This window comes from Mercenaria mercenaria, chromosome 18, assembly GCF_021730395.1.
Source record: "Mercenaria mercenaria strain notata chromosome 18, MADL_Memer_1, whole genome shotgun sequence".
Classification (NCBI taxonomy): domain Eukaryota; kingdom Metazoa; phylum Mollusca; class Bivalvia; order Venerida; family Veneridae; genus Mercenaria; species Mercenaria mercenaria.
Window position 1 is genome coordinate 57,098,594 of NC_069378.1, and position 20,263 is coordinate 57,118,856.

At 35.6% G+C, this 20,263-nt stretch overlaps 1 protein-coding gene across 1 annotated transcript in view; it reads right to left on the reverse strand.

Moving 5' to 3' along the window:
• The window catches only part of LOC123539405 (low-density lipoprotein receptor-related protein 2-like), a 187,296-nt gene that overhangs the window by 23,842 nt on the left and 143,191 nt on the right, over positions 1 to 20,263 (reverse strand). Inside the window, exons 68-73 of the mRNA XM_053529882.1 lie at positions 20,039 to 20,259; positions 19,495 to 19,669; positions 18,816 to 18,889; positions 15,415 to 15,591; positions 13,819 to 13,881; positions 12,794 to 12,919 (exon numbers count right to left, since the gene is read on the reverse strand). Of these exons, the coding sequence (XP_053385857.1) occupies positions 12,794 to 12,919; positions 13,819 to 13,881; positions 15,415 to 15,591; positions 18,816 to 18,889; positions 19,495 to 19,669; positions 20,039 to 20,259 (836 nt within the window). The remainder of the gene's footprint in view (positions 1 to 12,793; positions 12,920 to 13,818; positions 13,882 to 15,414; positions 15,592 to 18,815; positions 18,890 to 19,494; positions 19,670 to 20,038; positions 20,260 to 20,263) is intronic.

The following is a 20,263-nucleotide window of genomic DNA, read 5'->3' on the forward strand; positions in this document are numbered from 1 at the left end:
AACATTACAATTTGTCATTTGAAAACTACTGTTCATTCCAGACAAGAAATATGAGAGTACTTAATAATATATGATAACTGTTTTATGTCTACAGACATGCGCGTTGGGCGACATTCTGCGATACGCGCGTCATTATTTCAATTAACTGATATTTTATTTACAGTGATTACGAGAGCTTTTATAGATTATTTCTACAGTATATAATATGTGAAAAGATGTAAATCAAATAACAGAAGAAACAGAATTCTGATGTGTCCGTCGGAAACTATAGTTTTAAATGAAATAATTCTATAATGGGTGCAACAAACATTCTGTAATATCGAGGATGAAAAGCTTCTCTAGTGTATTCTGTGACAAAAACTGTAACAGAAAGAGTAGAATTGATACATAATACATTAACAACAATGCAATAGATAATTTTGCCAAAGAGATCGTTTAGAAGTGTGATTAACACATATCTTGTGTGAAACATTATCAAATAAAAAATAATGTAAATAAACAAAAAAGCAAAATAACACACTAAGAATAAAGATCGTGGTTTGACAGATAGCTCTCTTTGTGATTATCATTTAGGAATACAGAAAAATTTAACTAAATCAGAAACGGAGTTTATAAAATATTAATGAAATATTCTCTGAAGGTACAAAACTTGATGCTGCATGGAAAATGTTTATCTTTTAATTCTGCTGTGATATTGTTACGCAATTTACATTTTTACTACATATGAGAAATATAGTTTCTATAGATTTATATCATGTCAACTGCACTGATACGGACTACACAGAATGTAGAATTGCACACTGGCTATGGCGGACGATACCGTTTACACTTCTCACCATTGGTTTGATCGGGAATATCTTGAATTTTGTGGTGCTATCAAGGAAGCGCATGCGCAAGCATTCAACAGCGGTGTATCTCCTTTTTTTGGCGGGAAGTGACACAGTATTTCTGTTGTTCGGTCCGTTACCGGACACAGTACACGGCATTGTTGGATACAGATTATGGGATCATTCCACTGTTTTCTGTAGGACAAGGAGCTGGATTATTCACACATCCGCATCATTTTCTGTCTGGCTACTGGTTTCAGTAACTTTAGAACGTTTTCTGTTAACGAAGGCACCAATTTATACCAGAACAAAACTGACACCGAAAACATCTTTTATAGTTTCCGTAACAATTCTTTTGTTACTTACTGTTGCAAACAGTCATAGTATTGCAGGATATAAGCACTATACTTCAAAGGAAGAAATTATAGAAGAGTTTGGAAGTGAATTATTACACTATCCGTGCAATTATTCCTCTAAAGAATACATGAAATTTCACCAAGAGACTTGGGGAATCATAGTCCTAATTGTGTTCAACATCATCCCTGTCATTTTCATTCTGATAGGAAATGTGTATATAGCTGTGGCTATAACGCTTCAGAAGAGACGGCTCAATGTTGTTCATCCAATGTGCCAACAATCTTCATCAAAACCAACGGAAGGAAAACCACCATTGAACAGTCACACAGACAGAGTTATTGAACTTCGTGAATTTCCGCGGGGACAAACGGAACAAAAAGTCGATGAGCACACGACAAACGTGTCTCAGAAAGCCAACCTTGCGGCTAAACATATCGAAAGCCAAGGTATCTCCCAGCAAAGAAATCGGCCAGAGACAAATACCGGTCTAGAACGAGCTAGACCTACAACAACCAAGACAAAAAAGTCATTTTCGCCAACCCGCATGTTGTTCACGCTGACCATATTTTTCACTGTAACGACATCTCCGTACTGCCTATATGCGGTGTTTAAGGGCAGATTAAATGAACTAGATCAAAGAGATGTTGCAAAGTGGCAACTTATCACAATAGCTGTACTTATTTTTGCATGGTGCAATTACGCTTTCAACTTTTTTCTTTACTTCATGAGTGGGACTTTATTCAAACAAGAGTGGAAAAGGTTAATGCAGGCTGGAAAAGTAAAGATTCGCAAACTTTTTGGATAACCAATTTGAATTTGGATAACCAAACTGTTTTCAACACTGATTTTTTTTTTTGTGATTCTCGACTCAACCGATGAGCGAGATGCTAAAGGGTTTGGTTTTATGTCAATATGTATAAACGTGTATAGTTCAAGAGATAAATATAGTATCATCTTGAAACATGCTTCGAGCCAGATACAAAAACCGCTCGTAAATATGATTACTTCCCCTATCTGCATAGTTTAATACCAAGTGATATTATCTCTTTATTATCGAAGTTTTCAAGTTTTTTAGTTAAAAACTGACCACCAAATACTGAATATATTTCAAAATTGCAAGATTGAAATATCTTTACGAGTGAACACCAGACGCAATAATTATTTTTACGAGTGGCATAGCAACGAGTAAAAATATTAGATATGGCGCTAATGAGTTAGATATAAAGACAGTTTGATCTTACATGTAAAACAAACAAACAAAATCTTTTATTTCATGTTTTGACGAAATTTACCTATTTCATATTATCATACCCATGAAAACTAGAGCTATCACTAAAGGTGATGAATGTACCCCCCCCCCCCCCCCCCCCCCCCACACGCATGCACTGACACAGTACATTGCAATTTGACGCACACAAGATTGCATAATTACGTGGACTGTATGTATATAGACTGTATGTATACAGTAAAGTAACAAAAAATAAAGTCCCATAACTATGCAGAATAGTTATCTAAAAGAATGTAACATGCACCATGCACAACTAGGGTTGGTACTGATCACTTGTGTGAAGTTTCATTAAATTGTGTGTAAGGGTTTGGTAGATTAGGCATGCACAAGATTGCATATGCAGACTGTATGTACATAGTATGTTAACAAGAAACAAAGTCCCATAACTCTGCAATTTTTGTCGCTGAAAGAACCTAACATGCCCCATACACAACTACTGTTGATACTGATCACTTGTGTGAGGTTTCATTAAATTGTGTCAAGGGGATGAGGAGAGATGGTGCGCACAAGATTGTGTCTATGTATATAGTATAGTAACAAAAAAACAAAGTCCCATAACTCTGCAAAAAAATTTTCTGAAAGAACCTAACATGCCCCATGCACAACTACTGTTGTTACTGATCACTTGTGTGAAGTTTCATTAAATTGTGTCAAGGGGATGAGGAGAGATGGTGCGCACAAGATTGTGTCTATGTATATAGTATAGTAACAAAAAAAACAAAGTCCCATAACTCTGCAAATTTTTTTTCTAAAAGAACCTAACATGCCCCATGCACAACTACTGTTGTTACTGATCACTTGTGTGAAGTTTCATTAAATTCTGTCAAGGGGATAAGGAGAGATGGAGCGCACAAGATTGCGTCTACGGACAGACGGACAGACAGACAGACGGACAGACAAACAGACAACATGAAACCAGTATACCCCCCTTACAACTTTGTTGTCGGGGGGGGGGGGGGGGGGGGGGTACAAATATACAATGTATTTGATACTTTTACTGTGAAAATATTAGGCTGAACACCACTAAATCCGGCTGTTCTTTATTTCATATAAAATCCACTTACTTCATAACGGTTTTTCGACATTTCCTAGCATATCAGATTTTCAGAGACATATTTCCACTACTTTTCGCTTCTTTCAATTTCTCTTTTGGAGACATTAAATTCTTACGCCCCCATTTTTGCCTAGCATGCGATAGGAACATGCCGATTTCAATAGAATGCAAAGTGATACATACTGAAACGCGGTAGGGTAAAAGTAAACACGTTGCTGTTGAAAGAAGGCACTAGGAAAGGAAACAATTTATTAGATATATTCCACTTTTATTTCGGTAATTTTCTGAAAAAGCATATAATAAATATATTTTTTTGTGAGTTTCTACGACAATAATTATAAATGATATTTTGAAAACTGAGAAATACTGGTATCTTCTTACAAATTATACTGAAGACAATTGACTGAATTAGCAAATAAAGTGGAGAAAACATATTCATTCTTGCAGGGCCTTGGAGCTCATAGAAACATGTACGTCAGTGACGCAAAGGAAATTCATAATTAGAATGATTTACAGCCTGCTGTGTCTTAGTTGTGACAATAAACTTAGAAAGTACCATAGTTTGTTTTTCTCAAATATTTTAACCCTCTGACCGCAAACTTATTAAGGCGCATCAAATATAATTGCAATACCTCCCTATAGCAACAGCTGTCGTTATTTGCATTCAAAGAAGTAATAATTACCTAAAAAAAATCAATTTTATATATTAGTAAATGGCTCTTTTTTATACAACTGGGTTTGACTACGTATTGTCTACAAATTTATGAAATATAACATGTATACCAATCATGAGAAGAAATATTAGACCTTTCAAGTCATCATTTTTTCTTCTTACTTTTATATATAAAGCGTTGAAAGGCAGTCATCTTGTTAACCCTTACCATGCTGGACATGATTGATTCCCCGTTTGCGACCAGTGTAGATCATGATCCGTGCAGTCTGATCATGATCTGCACTGTTCGCCATTAAGTCAGTACTTTTTTTGGTCAGTTAATGGTACTGTCCAAATTGAAAGATGGACAATTTCATTGTAGAAATTAAGTAGGATCAGGGTTAAGCTATTCATATAAGTCAAACGAATAGGCATTAATTTTGTGTTCAACGTACACTTTCATACACCTTTGATGTGTTTTCACTGACTTTACGAAAGCGAAAGAGTTACAAATATAAAACAGGAAATAGTCTGTCTGTCGATTCATTATTAATTTATCTTCAATATTTAGTCAAGTGAAGTATTTCATACAAGCATTTCACTATTAATTCATATCAAATGTGTATAAATGAGAACATCCTTTGAATACAGAATTTCAGATAAGAGCACTGATTCCATACACTCTGTTAGATAACTAAGCCGCACCATGAGAAAACCAACAAAGTGCGTTTGCGACCGGAATGGACCCAGACCAGCCTGCGCATCCGCGCAGTCTGGTTAGGATCCATGCTGTTCGCTTTCAAAGCCTATTGCAATTAGAGAAACTGTTAGCGAACAGCATGGATACTAACCAGACAGCGCGGATGATAAGGTCGCTGGCTTCAAATCACTTGCCCTTCACCGATGATGGAGAGGCACCTAGGGTCTTCCCCAAAAATCAAGGCTGGAATGTCGCCATATGACCTGTAATTGTATCGGCGCGACGTTAACCCCATCAACAAAAATCTTTTACTTCTTCTTGGCGTTCACCATCAACAAAAATATAAGTACTGTTGGATTTAATGAAAAACCGGCAAATGTACAGGTCATATGGTGACTCTCCAGCTGTACATGACCCACTGCAGATGCTTCTTCGTGTATTGTAACAGACACGTGTGGGCACCTGAGTAAAAACCAACGACCACCCGTAAGCCAGCTAGATGATTTCCTCACATAAAACGATTCTTTTCCCCAAAGCGAGGTTCCCCGCCCACAACGAGAGGGGCAAGTCACTCAAAGTCAGTGGCAATGATAACTCGGCAACGTAGGACCCGTTTCCAAGTTGCATACAAAATGTATATCACAATATGTCAAACCACACCGCCAAATATATGTCAATTATTTTCTATTTGCATACTGTAGAAATAGTACCTTAAGTTTAAGTCATAATACATGATTAAAAGTTTAGAATCCACAATAAAGAAAATTACATAGAGATCTAGATCTAGCAATAATTATTATAAAAAAGAAGGGAGCGGTGGTTAAAGTGCCGGCCGCTCAACCCGAGGGTCGTGGGTTCGAGCCCCACTGGGGTCACGACCATGACATCTCATATGACACCAGTACTAGTTTTTCCAGGAAGCGGACTTGAGAGTGATTCGAATAACTTTTCAGCTTTCATCCCATCGCACTAAAATGAATTTGTATAAACTAAACTAATAACAAAAATATAGATCTAGTTTGTATTGAAGATTGTTCATAATGGTTCTATTGTACCACAAAGTATCACACTGCAATATTTAGTGGCAATTCTATTAACAAATATCTAATAAAACGATGGAAATACAAGAGGCATAAATCTGATTAAGAAATTCAATCTCATAAAATCACTTAACAGTTCTCAAAGCGTCTCGTCTTGCCAGAATAATTTGTTTCTGAAAACGATTAAGAAAAGTAGGAGTCTGGTATAGTTAACAAATGGCTTAGCATTCAAACCGCATTCATAAAGCAGTTTAACAAAGGGGTTTACTTAACGAAGTAATGACCATCTCGTCAGGCAGGGATTAATCGATTTCCTTCTTATATTACTGAATACAACGCATCTGGTCAAATGATTTTAATTTTGCCTTCAGTTTGTTCACGTGTTTATTAATTAATATTAATTAATTTTTTTATTTTTATTTGAGCCGTGCCACGGGAAAACCAACATAGTGGGTATGCGACCAGCATGGATCCAGACCAGCCTGCGCATCCGCGCAGTCTGGTCAGGATCCATGCTGTTCGCTAATAGTTTCTCCAATTCCAATAGGCTTTAAAAGCGAACAGCATGGAGCCTGACCAGACTGCGCGGATGCGCAGGCTGGTCTGGATCCATGCTGGTCGCATACCCACTATGTTGGTTTTCTCATGGCACGGCTCATTTTTATTTGATTCTCCACTAAACATGCAAATTAGTGAAAATCCAGTCCCACGTGTGCATTTGCTAATACAACTGTAACAATGTGTTTAAACTTTTATACATGTCAAACTATTGTACAGTAAGTAGAATCATATCAAATTATAATGTGTTTGACATATTTGAGCGAACTACAACTTCATAATGAGCTTCATATGGACGATTTTGCCTTGTCCCCCGCTCGGATGCATACATTTGTGCTGAAATAAAGTCACTTAACTCTTACGTATGACAGGCAATAAGCTAAATTTTCCTACCTATTTGTTTCAAAAATTGAGTGGAAAGACATTTTACCTGTGTAAAAGGGCTTTTGCATAGTGTGGCTGCTAAACTTTTGTCCCTTGAAAATCAGATAGATACGTTACCAAACTTCGGAGAAGCCAGAGAACCACATGCATGCTCCTGATATGCTTTAATTTTATGTTTTCAAATCCATAAGTTGTTATATTCCTCCATGTAATAATCAAACTGTTTACCATGCAATTGCAAAAGCAATGATATTGTCTATCAGGCGACATTATATGAATAATTATTTAAACCGAAATAGATACGTTACTACGCTTTCCAACCAAGTATCATTTACCATTAAAAGTCCATTAGAATATTGAGTTTAATCGCTTAAGATTAAACTGTTTATCGAGCACAAAAGAATAATTAATTTTGTTAATTGGTTTTTAATTAGATGACGTAATATAATGAGAAGATGAGCACGCGCTTAGAGCGCCATCTATAATGAAAAGATAGCACACGCTTGGAGCGTCCTCTTTCTCGCTGGCTTCCAACGAAGGTAGACACGCTTTTGGTGCTCTGTCAAAAAATTTAATTTAAGTCTCTAAAAAACACCACCCACCCTCCCCCTCTTGTTTTCAATAGTTTGTTATCCTCTTTTTTTGTATATTTTCAGCTCCAACTCCACTTTGTCATGGCTGTGGATGCGTTATGGAAATGCATACTTCCTGAGAAGATACATACATGTACTTATGGAAGAATTGGAAACAATATATACAGACTATTCACTATATAGTTCAATTGTTTTGCTACCGTTGCCGGAGCAAAAAGCTAAATCTTAAACTTGAAGTGTGGAAGTGTTTTTACATAAGAACAATAGCTGCAAGAATTATGACATTCGTTGGCGTTTTTAACGCATAAAAAATCGCTCTGCTACCGTTGCCGGAGCAGAAGTTTTAAATAAAAAGACTTATGGATTATCATCAATGCATTTATTTATAAATTTATCAAAAATTAATATATATTCACAGCCATGGCCAATATATGACCCTATCTAAAAAATAAATTTCATCAAACTCTATTTGTAGTTTGTTTCTTTTGTTGCTGGATAAATATTGATACACATTAAACATTCATACATTTTCTATGTGACTGAAGGTCTTTTTTTGTAAATGTGACAGTAAAAAATGGATCTTTAGATTAATTTTTCTTTTTTGCACAATAGATACATTACAGACAGATACGTTACCGATTTTTATTGATCGAGCCTTTGGTTGACTTTTTCACATGCTTTAATGATGTTGTGTGAGTATCTATCATTTATTGTAAAGCATCTGTTCCATATTAAGTAGTGTGCTTTACAACAGGATACGACTAGATATTCTTATTTATTTTTGCATAGATTATAAAACTTTTAACAGTAGATAAATTTCTAATATCCGTTATATCTTTGAATCAGAAGCAGGGCCGTGTTAGAGGCAATATAACCAATATACATGTATATAAATACATATAAATACATAACCATTCTATGCATCATAATGTTATTATATGCAAATAAAAGAATAAACCAAATCGAATTTCAAACATTTTCATAAAAATGGCGAACTCAGAGTCGAAATGCATTGGCCGTGCCATGAGAAAAAGAAACAATTAAACGTCACAAATCTACATCAACTAATGGTTTATATATAGGAGGTCATGAAATGTGAAATTTGCGTCATTTCTTTAGCTGATATGGTCATCAAGCATGGTGTGAAGTATAAGTAGCAAAAACTTGCTGACGACTTGTGGGTTACATTAAATAACGACATTTGTAATATAGAACCTCTACATTTATTGGCAGATCACAAAGGACCATGCATTTGAACTAATTGGAGCTACATTAAAATTTATGCCAAAATAGACAATAGATACGTTACCGCCACTTAAAACATTAAAATTGAAAGTATGTGTCCGTTTTACAATCTAAAACTACTTTTAAACACTTACATTGAATATTCTTATAGTGTTAGCAAGTAAATTTGTTTTCATTGTTCATGGTTTTAATATTTCATATCTTTCTAAATTAATATTATTATTTGAATAGATACGTTATCATTGTAATGACCTTTGATTACAAATAGTGATTTGAAGATTAAATTATGTCAGCATCAAGACATTAAATGTTGGTTGTATTATTGTATCTTAAAGCTTTCATTTGTACATATTAAAACAGCAAAGAAGGCACTGATCAATTTGAAAACTAGATCTTAAACATTGTTTGGTATACAGAGATAAACTGAAAATATTCTTCAAAAATGTACACAAGTTCGTCGATTTAGCAATTCCTTAAGCAGAATAGTTGTGTGAATGTAAATCACAAGCTAAATAAGACATGTATTTGCTCATGTTATAAAACAGGTGCTTTTAGTTAAACAATAGATTAGTAACGTATTTATTTAAAATGAAAGTAAGTATTTAGGATGACTTGATTTCAACCTAAATTCCGACTTTGTCTACGAAAGCTAAGAAAATCTAGTATTCATTCACTGTTACTCAAACATTAAACCTCAAAATAATGTGCTTCAACGTTATTTTGGCCAAAGTTCATTTTTGAGTTTTCTGACATTTTAATTAACATGTTTAGTGGAGAATCACGATATTAAGTGCTATAATGATCCTTTTATTACGTCCATAGTCCTATGTCTAGTGTTATTTCTGCCACCATTGACTATGATTTAAGACAAATAAGATTAATCAAAGGCCTGAAGGGCCTGAGAGTCGGCTAAAAATGTTGAAAGTACAAACTACAATTTGACAGGTGACACTAAGATACTTCCCATGACTATAAATATTTTTCCAGTAAACATTTGCCTCCGGCATTACCAAAACAGGCAATTATCGGCTGGTATATATTCGCACATGATAAAATTTGAATATGAAAATTTATATATTGAAATTTTATAGCGCGGATTGCCACATACAATTTGTAACGGATGGACGAAAGAACTGTTCAGATATTTTACAGATAAGGGGCCTGGCAATAACCGTGTCACACGCTAGGTATTGTTCAATCATATTATAAGGGATGTGAATTTAAAGTATACTTACTTTTGCGTTTAAAGATATGTAAATGTTGCTGAGTGTCAATATATAGTGTCATAAATGTTTACACTGACAGGAAAATTGTGCATTCGAAACTAAGAGAAGTTACTCGGACGAGCTACCAATTTCGGAAAAGATAACCAATATTAATAAATGCAGTTCTTTTTTATTTTAAAACCATCATTTATTCTATTTCAGACCTGTTAACCCCTTCAAAACCATGTCAGTAGTCCCAAGTCTATGTACTTTCAATTATCCGTTTTGATTCATGTAGACAGACAGACCCAGACTGGGCTGAAAAATGTTTGAGCCATTTTTCCGTGGTCGGTAGCAGGGTGGGTGTTGTGAGGGGTGTTCCTTCCCGCTTTGAACTGCAGTCAGATTTTGAAATGGGCATTGTGGCAGGTGGTAAAAGGGCAAATGTATCAAACTGTAAAGTGGCAATATGGGGGGAGGGTGTGGGAGGATACCCCCTCCTGCAAGTAGGGTTTGGGGTATCACCACAAGGAAATTTTGAAAATGTAGACCCTTGATACAGCCTTTGGTGCGATTTCTAACTGAAAATTTTATGTTTAAATTTCTAAATATTACCCAGATTCTTTTTAGTATTACAATATTCAAAGTATGAATGACTGTCACTTCATATTTTTACTTTCAGGTCATGCCTCAGCACTAGAATATAAGTCTGATATTGATTCTATGTATGTATTATAAAAATAAATTCTAGAATCATTTCTGTTACAATAATATCTATCATGTCTGTTACTTTAATGTTTAAATTTCATAACACAGCTCGATATTTACCCAAAATATTATATCCGGATATGATTACACTTTCTTTTATACTGCCAGTTTCAATAATATGTTCTACAAATTGTGATGATATGAAGACAGTTTAGCAGCAATTGGCAGTATCTGATATTGAAGTTTACGGTGAAATTATTTAAATCATTTCATACAAAAAAATTGTTTCGTTTTGTCAAAGCACTCTAACATAGACGATCTACTTTCGATTTCAAAAACTACAAGAAAATACAATTTAATGTTTCGCCGATTTGTTTATTTCTCGAAAAATAAGAAATAAAATCATTTTTAAAGTCAGTAGTAATTAAACAAATCAGTAAGAGCTCTTTTAATAATAATTTATCCGCTTACTGACTGCAAAAGTCAAGACATGTGTCATCATGAAAAGCAGAATGGGTGACGGTTTCATTTTTTTGCGAACCTGAATCGTAAGCAAATTATCCAAACCAGTCAAAATTCCAGAAAGGTTACGATCTAGATTCTTTCTAGTATTACAATATCCAAAGTATGACTGTCACTTCATCTTTTTACTTTCAGATCATGCCTCAGGACTAGAATACGAGTCTGACATAGATTATATGTAGGTGTAATAAAAATAAATTCTAGAATCATTTCTGTTACAATAATATCTATCATGTATGTTACTTGAATGTTAAAATTTCATAACACAGCTCGATATTTACCCAAAATATTATATCCGGATACGATTACACTTTTCTCCAGTTTCAACAATATATTTTACAAATTGTGATGATACGAAGACATTTAGCAGCAATTGGCAGTATCTGACATTGAAGTTTACGGTTAAATTACCTCTTATTTAAATCTTTTTATAAAAAAAGTTGTTTCGTTTCGTCAAAGCAGCCAAACATAGACTATCTACTTTCGATTTCAAAAACTACAAGAAAATACAATTTAATGTTTCGCCGATTTGTTTATTTCTCGAAAAATAAGAATGAATATCATTTTTAATATCAGTAGTAACTAAACAAACCAGTAAGAGCTTCTTCTTCCGATAATTTATCCGTTTACTGACTGCAAAATTCAACCCACGCAAAGTCGTAGAAGCATTGTTATAAACAGGTCACGCGTGTTCGCCGAGAAGTGTCCAGAATGTAGTTAGGATTCATCCGCGAAGTCTCGCGGAAGAATTAACGTACTGCACATATCTTATTCGGGTCATTTAAAATGAAGCTGTCATAATTTAATTTCATCGATGTGGTAAACTCTTTGATAAGAGACTTTCCAATGCTTTCAGAGGTACCCACTCAATAAAATACTAGCAGTATGTTCTGGAACTACATTTTGTCTTTCGCTGGATGTTACGCAAGCTTTGTAAGTTTTCGCGCAACTCATAAAATGCACAGCACAATAAATTTGTTATTTGCGCAATGATTTTAAAGATTATTTTTTGAAACGGACAGGGTAACAAATGGATAATTTGGCTAATAAGTTAATATGCAGTTTTTATTTGAATTTGTGAACATCATATTTGCTATTTTGTGACAAAAGGGCATAAAATTCGTCACCATAATCATATGCGCAAATGTATTACCAAACCCCGCAGAATCGTTATGCGTGTTTACGCTTAATGAGTTACCGCGGAAGAAAAAACGTGGCTTTATTCGAGTATTGTACAATTACAAGTCATAAATATGACAGATAACATCGTATATTGGCCATAGCAAATAGGATTAACATAAATGAACTTCATTCGATCAATGAACTCTTTGAAATTAGAGACAATCCAATGGAACTACATCACTTCGCTGTGTTGTGAGGCCATTTAAGAATGAGAAATCGTGCGATAGCAAGGACTCGTCAAACGCTTGACAGCGTTTAGCCGACTCAAAAACTCATTTTAAAAGGTTTTTAACGCATCGAGACGCTATTATTACGTCATTTCTGACTCCTTTTTGACGTCACAACTAAAGCAAAAAGTCTCACAATTGCATAATGCGTAGGCCTACCCAATGGGAGTTGAGTAGAGGGTTTTGTTCCTATTAGTAAAATATATGCTGTATTTCAGACAGAAATTTCGTAGGCACATTATAAGACTTACTGCATCCGAATTCCGGTTTCTCATCGCTGTTGTCACCACAGTCATCATCGAAGTCGCACTGCCATGACAACTGGATACATCTTCCATTGTCACACATGAATTTATTATCTTCGCATTTTCTTTTATCTGAAGTAGACAAAATATACAAAGGAAGTGACATAAAGGTCTTTGAGACAGGGTCATTATAGTTAATCATATATATGTTATGGTCTATGAATAATATAACTCTCTAATTAACACGTTTCTTATCATATTTGAGCCGCGTCGTTTCTATGACTGGAAAATTGTTGAAAAAGACGTTAAATCCGAACACATACACACATACAAACTGTAAGTAAAGGGTAGCACAGAAAGTTGATGCTACAAATAATAGTTTAGCGACAATTTTAAGATTCAATACGAGTAGCTTTGTTTACAAAATAAAGCATTTCCAAAGTGAAATTTATTTGGTATGTAATGGAAAGCAAACGATTAACATGTCGACAAACTACTTCAATAAGGCAACAAGGAAGAAACAAACAAAAGTAACGCAGTATGACACCGCCTTGGAACAGTCAGTGGTCAATTGGTAGATCTATATAAATAATTTAATTGTGCGCATCAAACCTTAGTCAATTACAGGATAGTGTAAAGGAAAGTTATCCCGCCATGTGAATTCCTACCACACGTTATAAAAACAAAAGGCATGGAATGGAAACTACGAAAATTTCATCTGAAAATTTACCTCCCCCACCAAACTTCTGACATATAAAACACAAACTTGTCTGAAGAACAATGCATGTACGTAATGCCTCTGCAGAAGTCAGAGCAACAATGGAAACACCATTCATTACTTCGTGCTTGGCATTTATTTGCATATAACCAAAATCTTTGACAATAAATTGAAACATATGACTCGTTATTACGATATATGCTTTAAAAAACGTCTATCACGTGTTAGTATTATCTAATGGCATATTTCTGTAATATTTAACTACAGTGTACTTATCTATGTTAAAAGTTATCACCAATTAGCATAAACTTACGGCATATGTTTGTAGATTCGTCGCTATTATCCCCACAGTCATCCACCTCGTCACATTTCCAACCTACGTAAACATATAAACATAAAGATTTATTTTCACAGAGGACCAGCAATCGCTCGTTACAGGGAAACAAACAATGGAAACCAAATCAAAAATAGAAACACTCTAAAGATTGCTTAATGTTCTACAAAAACGATGCATTCTCCATAGTTTTAATATCTGTAGACAGGTTAGGATGACAAACGGCGATATGAGCCGCGCCATGAGAAAGCCAACCTAGTGCGTTCACGACCAGAATGGATCCAGACAAGCCTGCGCATCCGCGCAGTCTGGTCAGGATCCATGCTGTTCGCTAATGGTTTCTCTAATTGCAATAGGCTTTGAAAGCGAACAGCATGGATCCTGACCAGACTGCGCAGATGCGCAGGCTGGTCTGGATCCATGCTGGTCGCAAACGCACTATGTTGGATTTTCTCATGGCGCTGCTCATATTACGTTTTTCCATTGATCCAGCATCAGGCAGATGTAACTGGATACTTAACAGACCACTCCAGTGTCATTTACGATCCGCTTTGTAACATCTTCTAACCAAGCGGAAACACTCAGAAAAAAACGTCAAGAAAAACAAAGAAACATAATTATACACAGAACGACCTTTAAGAGGAATTAAATACGTACAATAACTGTTTTGATATGGTTATTGTTACTGTTTCAAGATACGCGAAGTGAAATGAAAAGACATTATGGAAGGCCGGTGCGCCATGCTAAGTACCAAATACCAAAAATTTAACGCTAAATTCTAATTACTTAATGCTAAATGCCAACTATTATACGCTAAATGACAATTACTTAATGCTAAATGCTACGCATCGTATGCTTAATACCAAATACTAAATGCCAAATAGCTAATGCTTATTTCTAAATGATAAATGCTGATCGTCAAATTTAATTAGAATTAAAACAGGGATCGCCTGTCCGGTCGTCCGAATAAATGTATTTTTTTTATTATTTAAGACTATTTTTTTACTAAGCACTAAGCAATTACCATTTGGCATTTATTGTTTCGCATTAATTTTCTCAATTAACAATTAGCATTTATCATTGATATTACCGTTTGACAGTCATTATTTGTAATTCAGCATCTGGGAAATAGCGTTTTCATTAACTATTTATTATTAAGCATTGGCAATTAGCATGACGCACCGGCCTTCCACAATATACAATAGTTGTGTTTGCAAAAGAATAAGAATAACTATGGAGGTCGGTTTGTCAAGCTAATTGTCAAATACTAAGTGCCGAATCTTTAAAGCAAAATACTATTTACCAAATGCTTATTGTCAAATATTTTTCATCATACGGGAAATGGTAAATGCGAAACAATAATTGCCAAATGCTTACTGCTAAAGGCCTATTCCAATAAACAGCTAAATATATCAGTCAATGAATGCATATCTTGAACAGTCATTGGTCTACATTACATAACTTTGTCTTTATTAAAAACTTTATCCTCTGCTTACATAGTCCTATGTTACAAAGTCGTCTGCTTATAATAGCCGATTCTTATCAGACGATGAATTTGACCAATGGCAGACATACCTTTAGGGATACATTTGTGATTTTCACATTGGAACTGCCACGACTCACACTCGTGTTCTTCACAACCCTCTTCGTCCGAACCATCTCCACACTGGTCTATCAAATCACATGTTTGAAACCCATAAACACATTTGTTATTACGACACCGGAACTGCCCCGGCGAGCACGTGGTGGCAGCTGCAAAAGAAAGATCACTGTATGTCAAAATGAGCAACACTATTCATGGAAAAATAAAGAAAGTTACGATGAATGCATTTAAAACCAGAAGAGATGTTCTGCTAAATTATCAAAAAAAAAAAACCCACCATAAATATGGGTTTTCGACCTTTCAAATTTTTACAAACTCTTTTTTTGGCTTGATCCTTAGGATTGATCTGTTCTCAAACATGCAATTTGAAAACAAACCAGAGCTCCACAACCTAGAGCAATACGCTTGGCCCGAATTTCGCAGACAAACTTAAGTAATTTCTTAGCTCAGTCTGTTATTATGCACCCCTTCGAAGAAGGAGGGGTATATATTGTTTTGCAGATGTCGGTCGGTCGGTCGGAATGTAGACCAATTCGTTTCCGGATGATAACTCAAGAACGCTTGGGCCTAGCATCATGAAAGTTGATAGGGAGGTTGGACATCACCAACAAATGACCCCCATTGATTTTGAGGTCTATATGTCAAAGGTCAAGGTCACAGTGACCCAGAATAGTAAATCGGTTTCCGGATGATTACTCAAGAACGCTTGGGCCTAGGATCATGAAAGTTAATAGTGAGGTTGGTAATGACCAGCAGATGACCCCTATTGATTTTGAGGTCAGTATGTTAAAGGTCAAGGTCACAGTGACCCTGAACAGTAAAACGGTTTCCGGATGATAACTCAAGAACGCTTAGGCCAAGGGTCACGAAAGTTGATAGGAAGGTTGGTCAGGACCAATATTGATTTTGAGGTCAGTATGTTCAAAGGTCAAGGTCACAGTGACCAGGAACAGTAAAATGGTTTCCAGGCAATAACTCTAGAACGCTTGGGCCTAGTGTCAGAAAGATTGATAGTTAGGTTGGCCATGAGCAGTAGATGACCCCTATTGATTTTGAGGTCATTAGGTCAAAGGTCAAGGTCACATTGGCCAGGAACAGTTAAAACGGTTTCTGATCTTCTTATCCAAAACCATAGGGCCTAGAGCTTTGATATTTGGTATGTAGCAAAATCTAGTGGTCCTCTACCAAGATTGTTCAGATTATTTCCCTGGGGTCAAATATGGCCCCGCCCCGGGTGTCACATGGTTTATATAGACTTATATTGGAAATAACTTTGAAAAAAACTCTTGTCCAAAACCACAGGGCCTAGGGCTTTGATATTTTGTATATGACATCATCTAGTGGTCCTCTACTAAGATTGTTCAAATTATTCCCCTAGGGTCAAATATGGCTCCGCCCTGGGGGTCACATGGTTTACATAGACTTATATAGGGAAAAACTTTAAAAATCTTCTTGTCCAAACCAAAAAGGCTATGGCTTTGATATTTTGTGATGTAGCATCATTTAGTGGTTCTCTACCAAGTTTGTTCAAATTATCCCTCTAGGGTCAAATATGGCCCCGCCCCAGGGGTCATATGGTTCATATAGACTTATATAGGGAAAAACTTAGAACCTTCATATCCATAACTTACATCATTCAGATTTGGACCACATGTATAGTTTTGAGTGGCAAGATGAACCTTGACATGAGTTGACCTTGATCTTGACCTAGTGACCTACTTTCACATTTTTGAAGGTAAAGGCTTCAAATTTGGACCACATGCATAGTTTTTTGTTCCAATATAAATTTGACCTTGATTTTGACCTAGTGACCTACTTTCACATTTCTCAAGCTACAGCCTTCAAATTTGAACCACAGACATAGTTTTGTGTACCGAAATGAACTTTGATCTTGAGGCTGACATAGTGACCTACTTTCACATTTCTCAAGCTACAGCCTTCAAATTTGAACCACACGCATAGTTTTATGTACCGAAATGAACTTTGATCTTGAGGTTGACATAGTGACCTACTTTCACATTTCTGAAGCAACAGGCTTCAAATTTGGACCGCATGCATATTTTTGTGTTCTGAATTGAAATTTGACATTGATTTTTACCTATTACCTACTTTCACATTTCTCAAGCTACAACCTTCAGATTTGAATCACATGCATAGTTCTGTCTACCGAAATGAACTTTGACCTTGAAATTGATCTAGTGACCTGCTTTCACATTTCTCAAGCCACAGCTTTCAAATTTGGACCACATACACATTGTTTTGTACCGAAATGAAATTTGACATCGATTTTGGCCTTGAGCTAGTCTTGAAATTTGGAACATTCAAAAATGGCTCAGTGGATGGTACCAAGATCACTGTTAGTTGTTAGGTTAATAGGTTTAAGGTCAAGGTCAGATTAAACCAGAATGGTAGAACTTTTGTTTACAGTGAGCATATAATTTCTGTTCCTTGTGCAATTACTGAATGCATGAAGGGGGGCATTTCGTGTTCGACGAGCTCTTGTTTCAAATGCTTGTTTTTGCCCTTTATTCGTCTTCAATGCTGACTTTTTATATCTTATATCAGAACCGTATATGTCAATTTCATAGATCAAAACACAACAATTCTGAATTTTGCAGAAAACGAAGTAGAGAAATAGCAAATACTTACGTCATATTAGCGTGACAGAAACAAGCACTGCAGACAAAATTAATACCTCTAACCATAGTATAATCTAGCTATAGAAAAAGATCACGATTTTAAAATAACAGACTTAACTAAGTAATTACTTAAGTTTTTCGTGAAATTGGGGCTTGATGTCTTAGGTCAGAGGAGGAGGAAGTAAATTTTACAAAATATTTTGGGGTATTTGTGTATTTTACAGAGTAGTAACGCACACTAATTTGGTAGGAGTCGTGGGGGCGGAAGGTTAAAGTAGGGGTATAGGTATGGGAATAGTGTAGATTGATGATGCACTCGACTCAACACTAACCAAATATATTCCTAGTTATAAGTCAATGCCTTAATAGGTTTTAAGTTGTGCTCAGGACACAAAATATGACGGTTATTTTTGACATTATAAATCAATCTGTGACCTTGACCTTGACCTACATACTCAGTTCATGGGCTCTGCATACCTACCTATATGCCTAGACTGAAGTCAATACTTTGATAGGTTCTTAATGTACCCCTTTATAGGACATGTGACAGCTCAGCTTGACCTTTGACCTATCAACCCGGTTCGTGCTGTATCGCAACATCAATACCTTAAATGGTCAAGTTATGGTGCAGCAGACGGACGGCCATACAGACGAACAGAAACACGCGTAATGACTTTATACGTCCGTTATTCCAAAACATGCGGTATAATAAAGTATCGTTAAATCATATTTACGACATGTATCCGGTTCATCTGCACCATCTTTGCAATCACGTGACCCGTCACATTTCCATATTCTAGGTATACACCTGAAAAAAATCATTAAACATACAATACAGTAATGCCATGCGAATACAGTGGTATGAAATTAATGACTGAAACCTTAACATATAACGTGTGTTTATGATATGTAGCACTTAAACTGGTTTTACTAAATACAAATGGCTAATAGACAAATGAAATTAAATTTGCTTAAGGTTGCCTTTGGCTTCATAGCTCGCAATCAATAAGAAAACTGGTACAACTGCTTTCAATAACCTAAAAGCTTTTCAGAAAAGTGGCATAACTTTTTGCCAGCCTCAAAATGACACAATGACACAATTCCTTCTTTAGAAGGTAAGACGATACTAGCTGCTGAAGCGTAAAAAACCGCTTTTTCAGTGAATACGATAATTTATGACTATCATCTAAGGAAGTGTTTCAATTGTATGTATCCATAGTAAACTTGCAAGTTAGTAAAGATATGACCCATTTCCTTGTTCTTTTGTGGCTTTGTCGACGGGTCCTAAATAAATCAAGAATACTAACTGTCTGGAAACCGTCAAACACAAATGGAACGTGATGTAAGTGAATTGTATGGCACTCTAATAAAAATAAAACAAATTTAACAGTTGTGAAATCATTTGTGAATTACCTGTCATTGATAGCCCCACATCTTATCTGAGTGATAGAACAGTTCGCTTTGCACGTGTGCATGTCCTTATCCAGTTCAAACTGGTCTGGGCATGCGCAAGTAAAGTTAGTGCCACCTGGTTGCAGAAGACACAAATGACTGCAGCCGCCATTTTGTTTGCCACATGGATTCTTTCCTGAGAAATTCGAAATTACATTACTGCGATGAATAAATATTCCAGTATAGAGAAATTGGAAACATATCATAAAGCCTAAACGACAAATACCATCAGCATAGAATATTATCTGGATATTGTTCTGATTTATTATCGGTTTCGTGTACACCTAATTTATAATATCATAGCTTAATTTAGTCAACGGTCAATTTATTTTAATGAACAGATGTTTCTGAATTGTCTGACCTAAAAACATACTGCGTAGATAAGTGTGTAAATAGACCAAGGATACATTTCTTAAATAACATTAGTGTTTATGCTATCTCATGGCTTCCGCTTATCATTTATAACCAAAAATATTATTTTCAGCTAACATAAGGTACAATTTACCTAGCTTCTGTTTCAGAGGATGAAAAACGTGTATATCCATCGGTCTATGCGTTGTATTCAGAAGGGTTGTGTGATTTCCGCCGGTGAATTTATTGCATTTCTCTATAGTAAGGTGATTCCAGTCCGTCCAGTATACCCAGTCTTCGAACACTGCTATCGCAAATGGGTGGGGTACATTACGTCGAACCATATGTCTGTTGGTTCCATCTACGTTTGCATATCTTA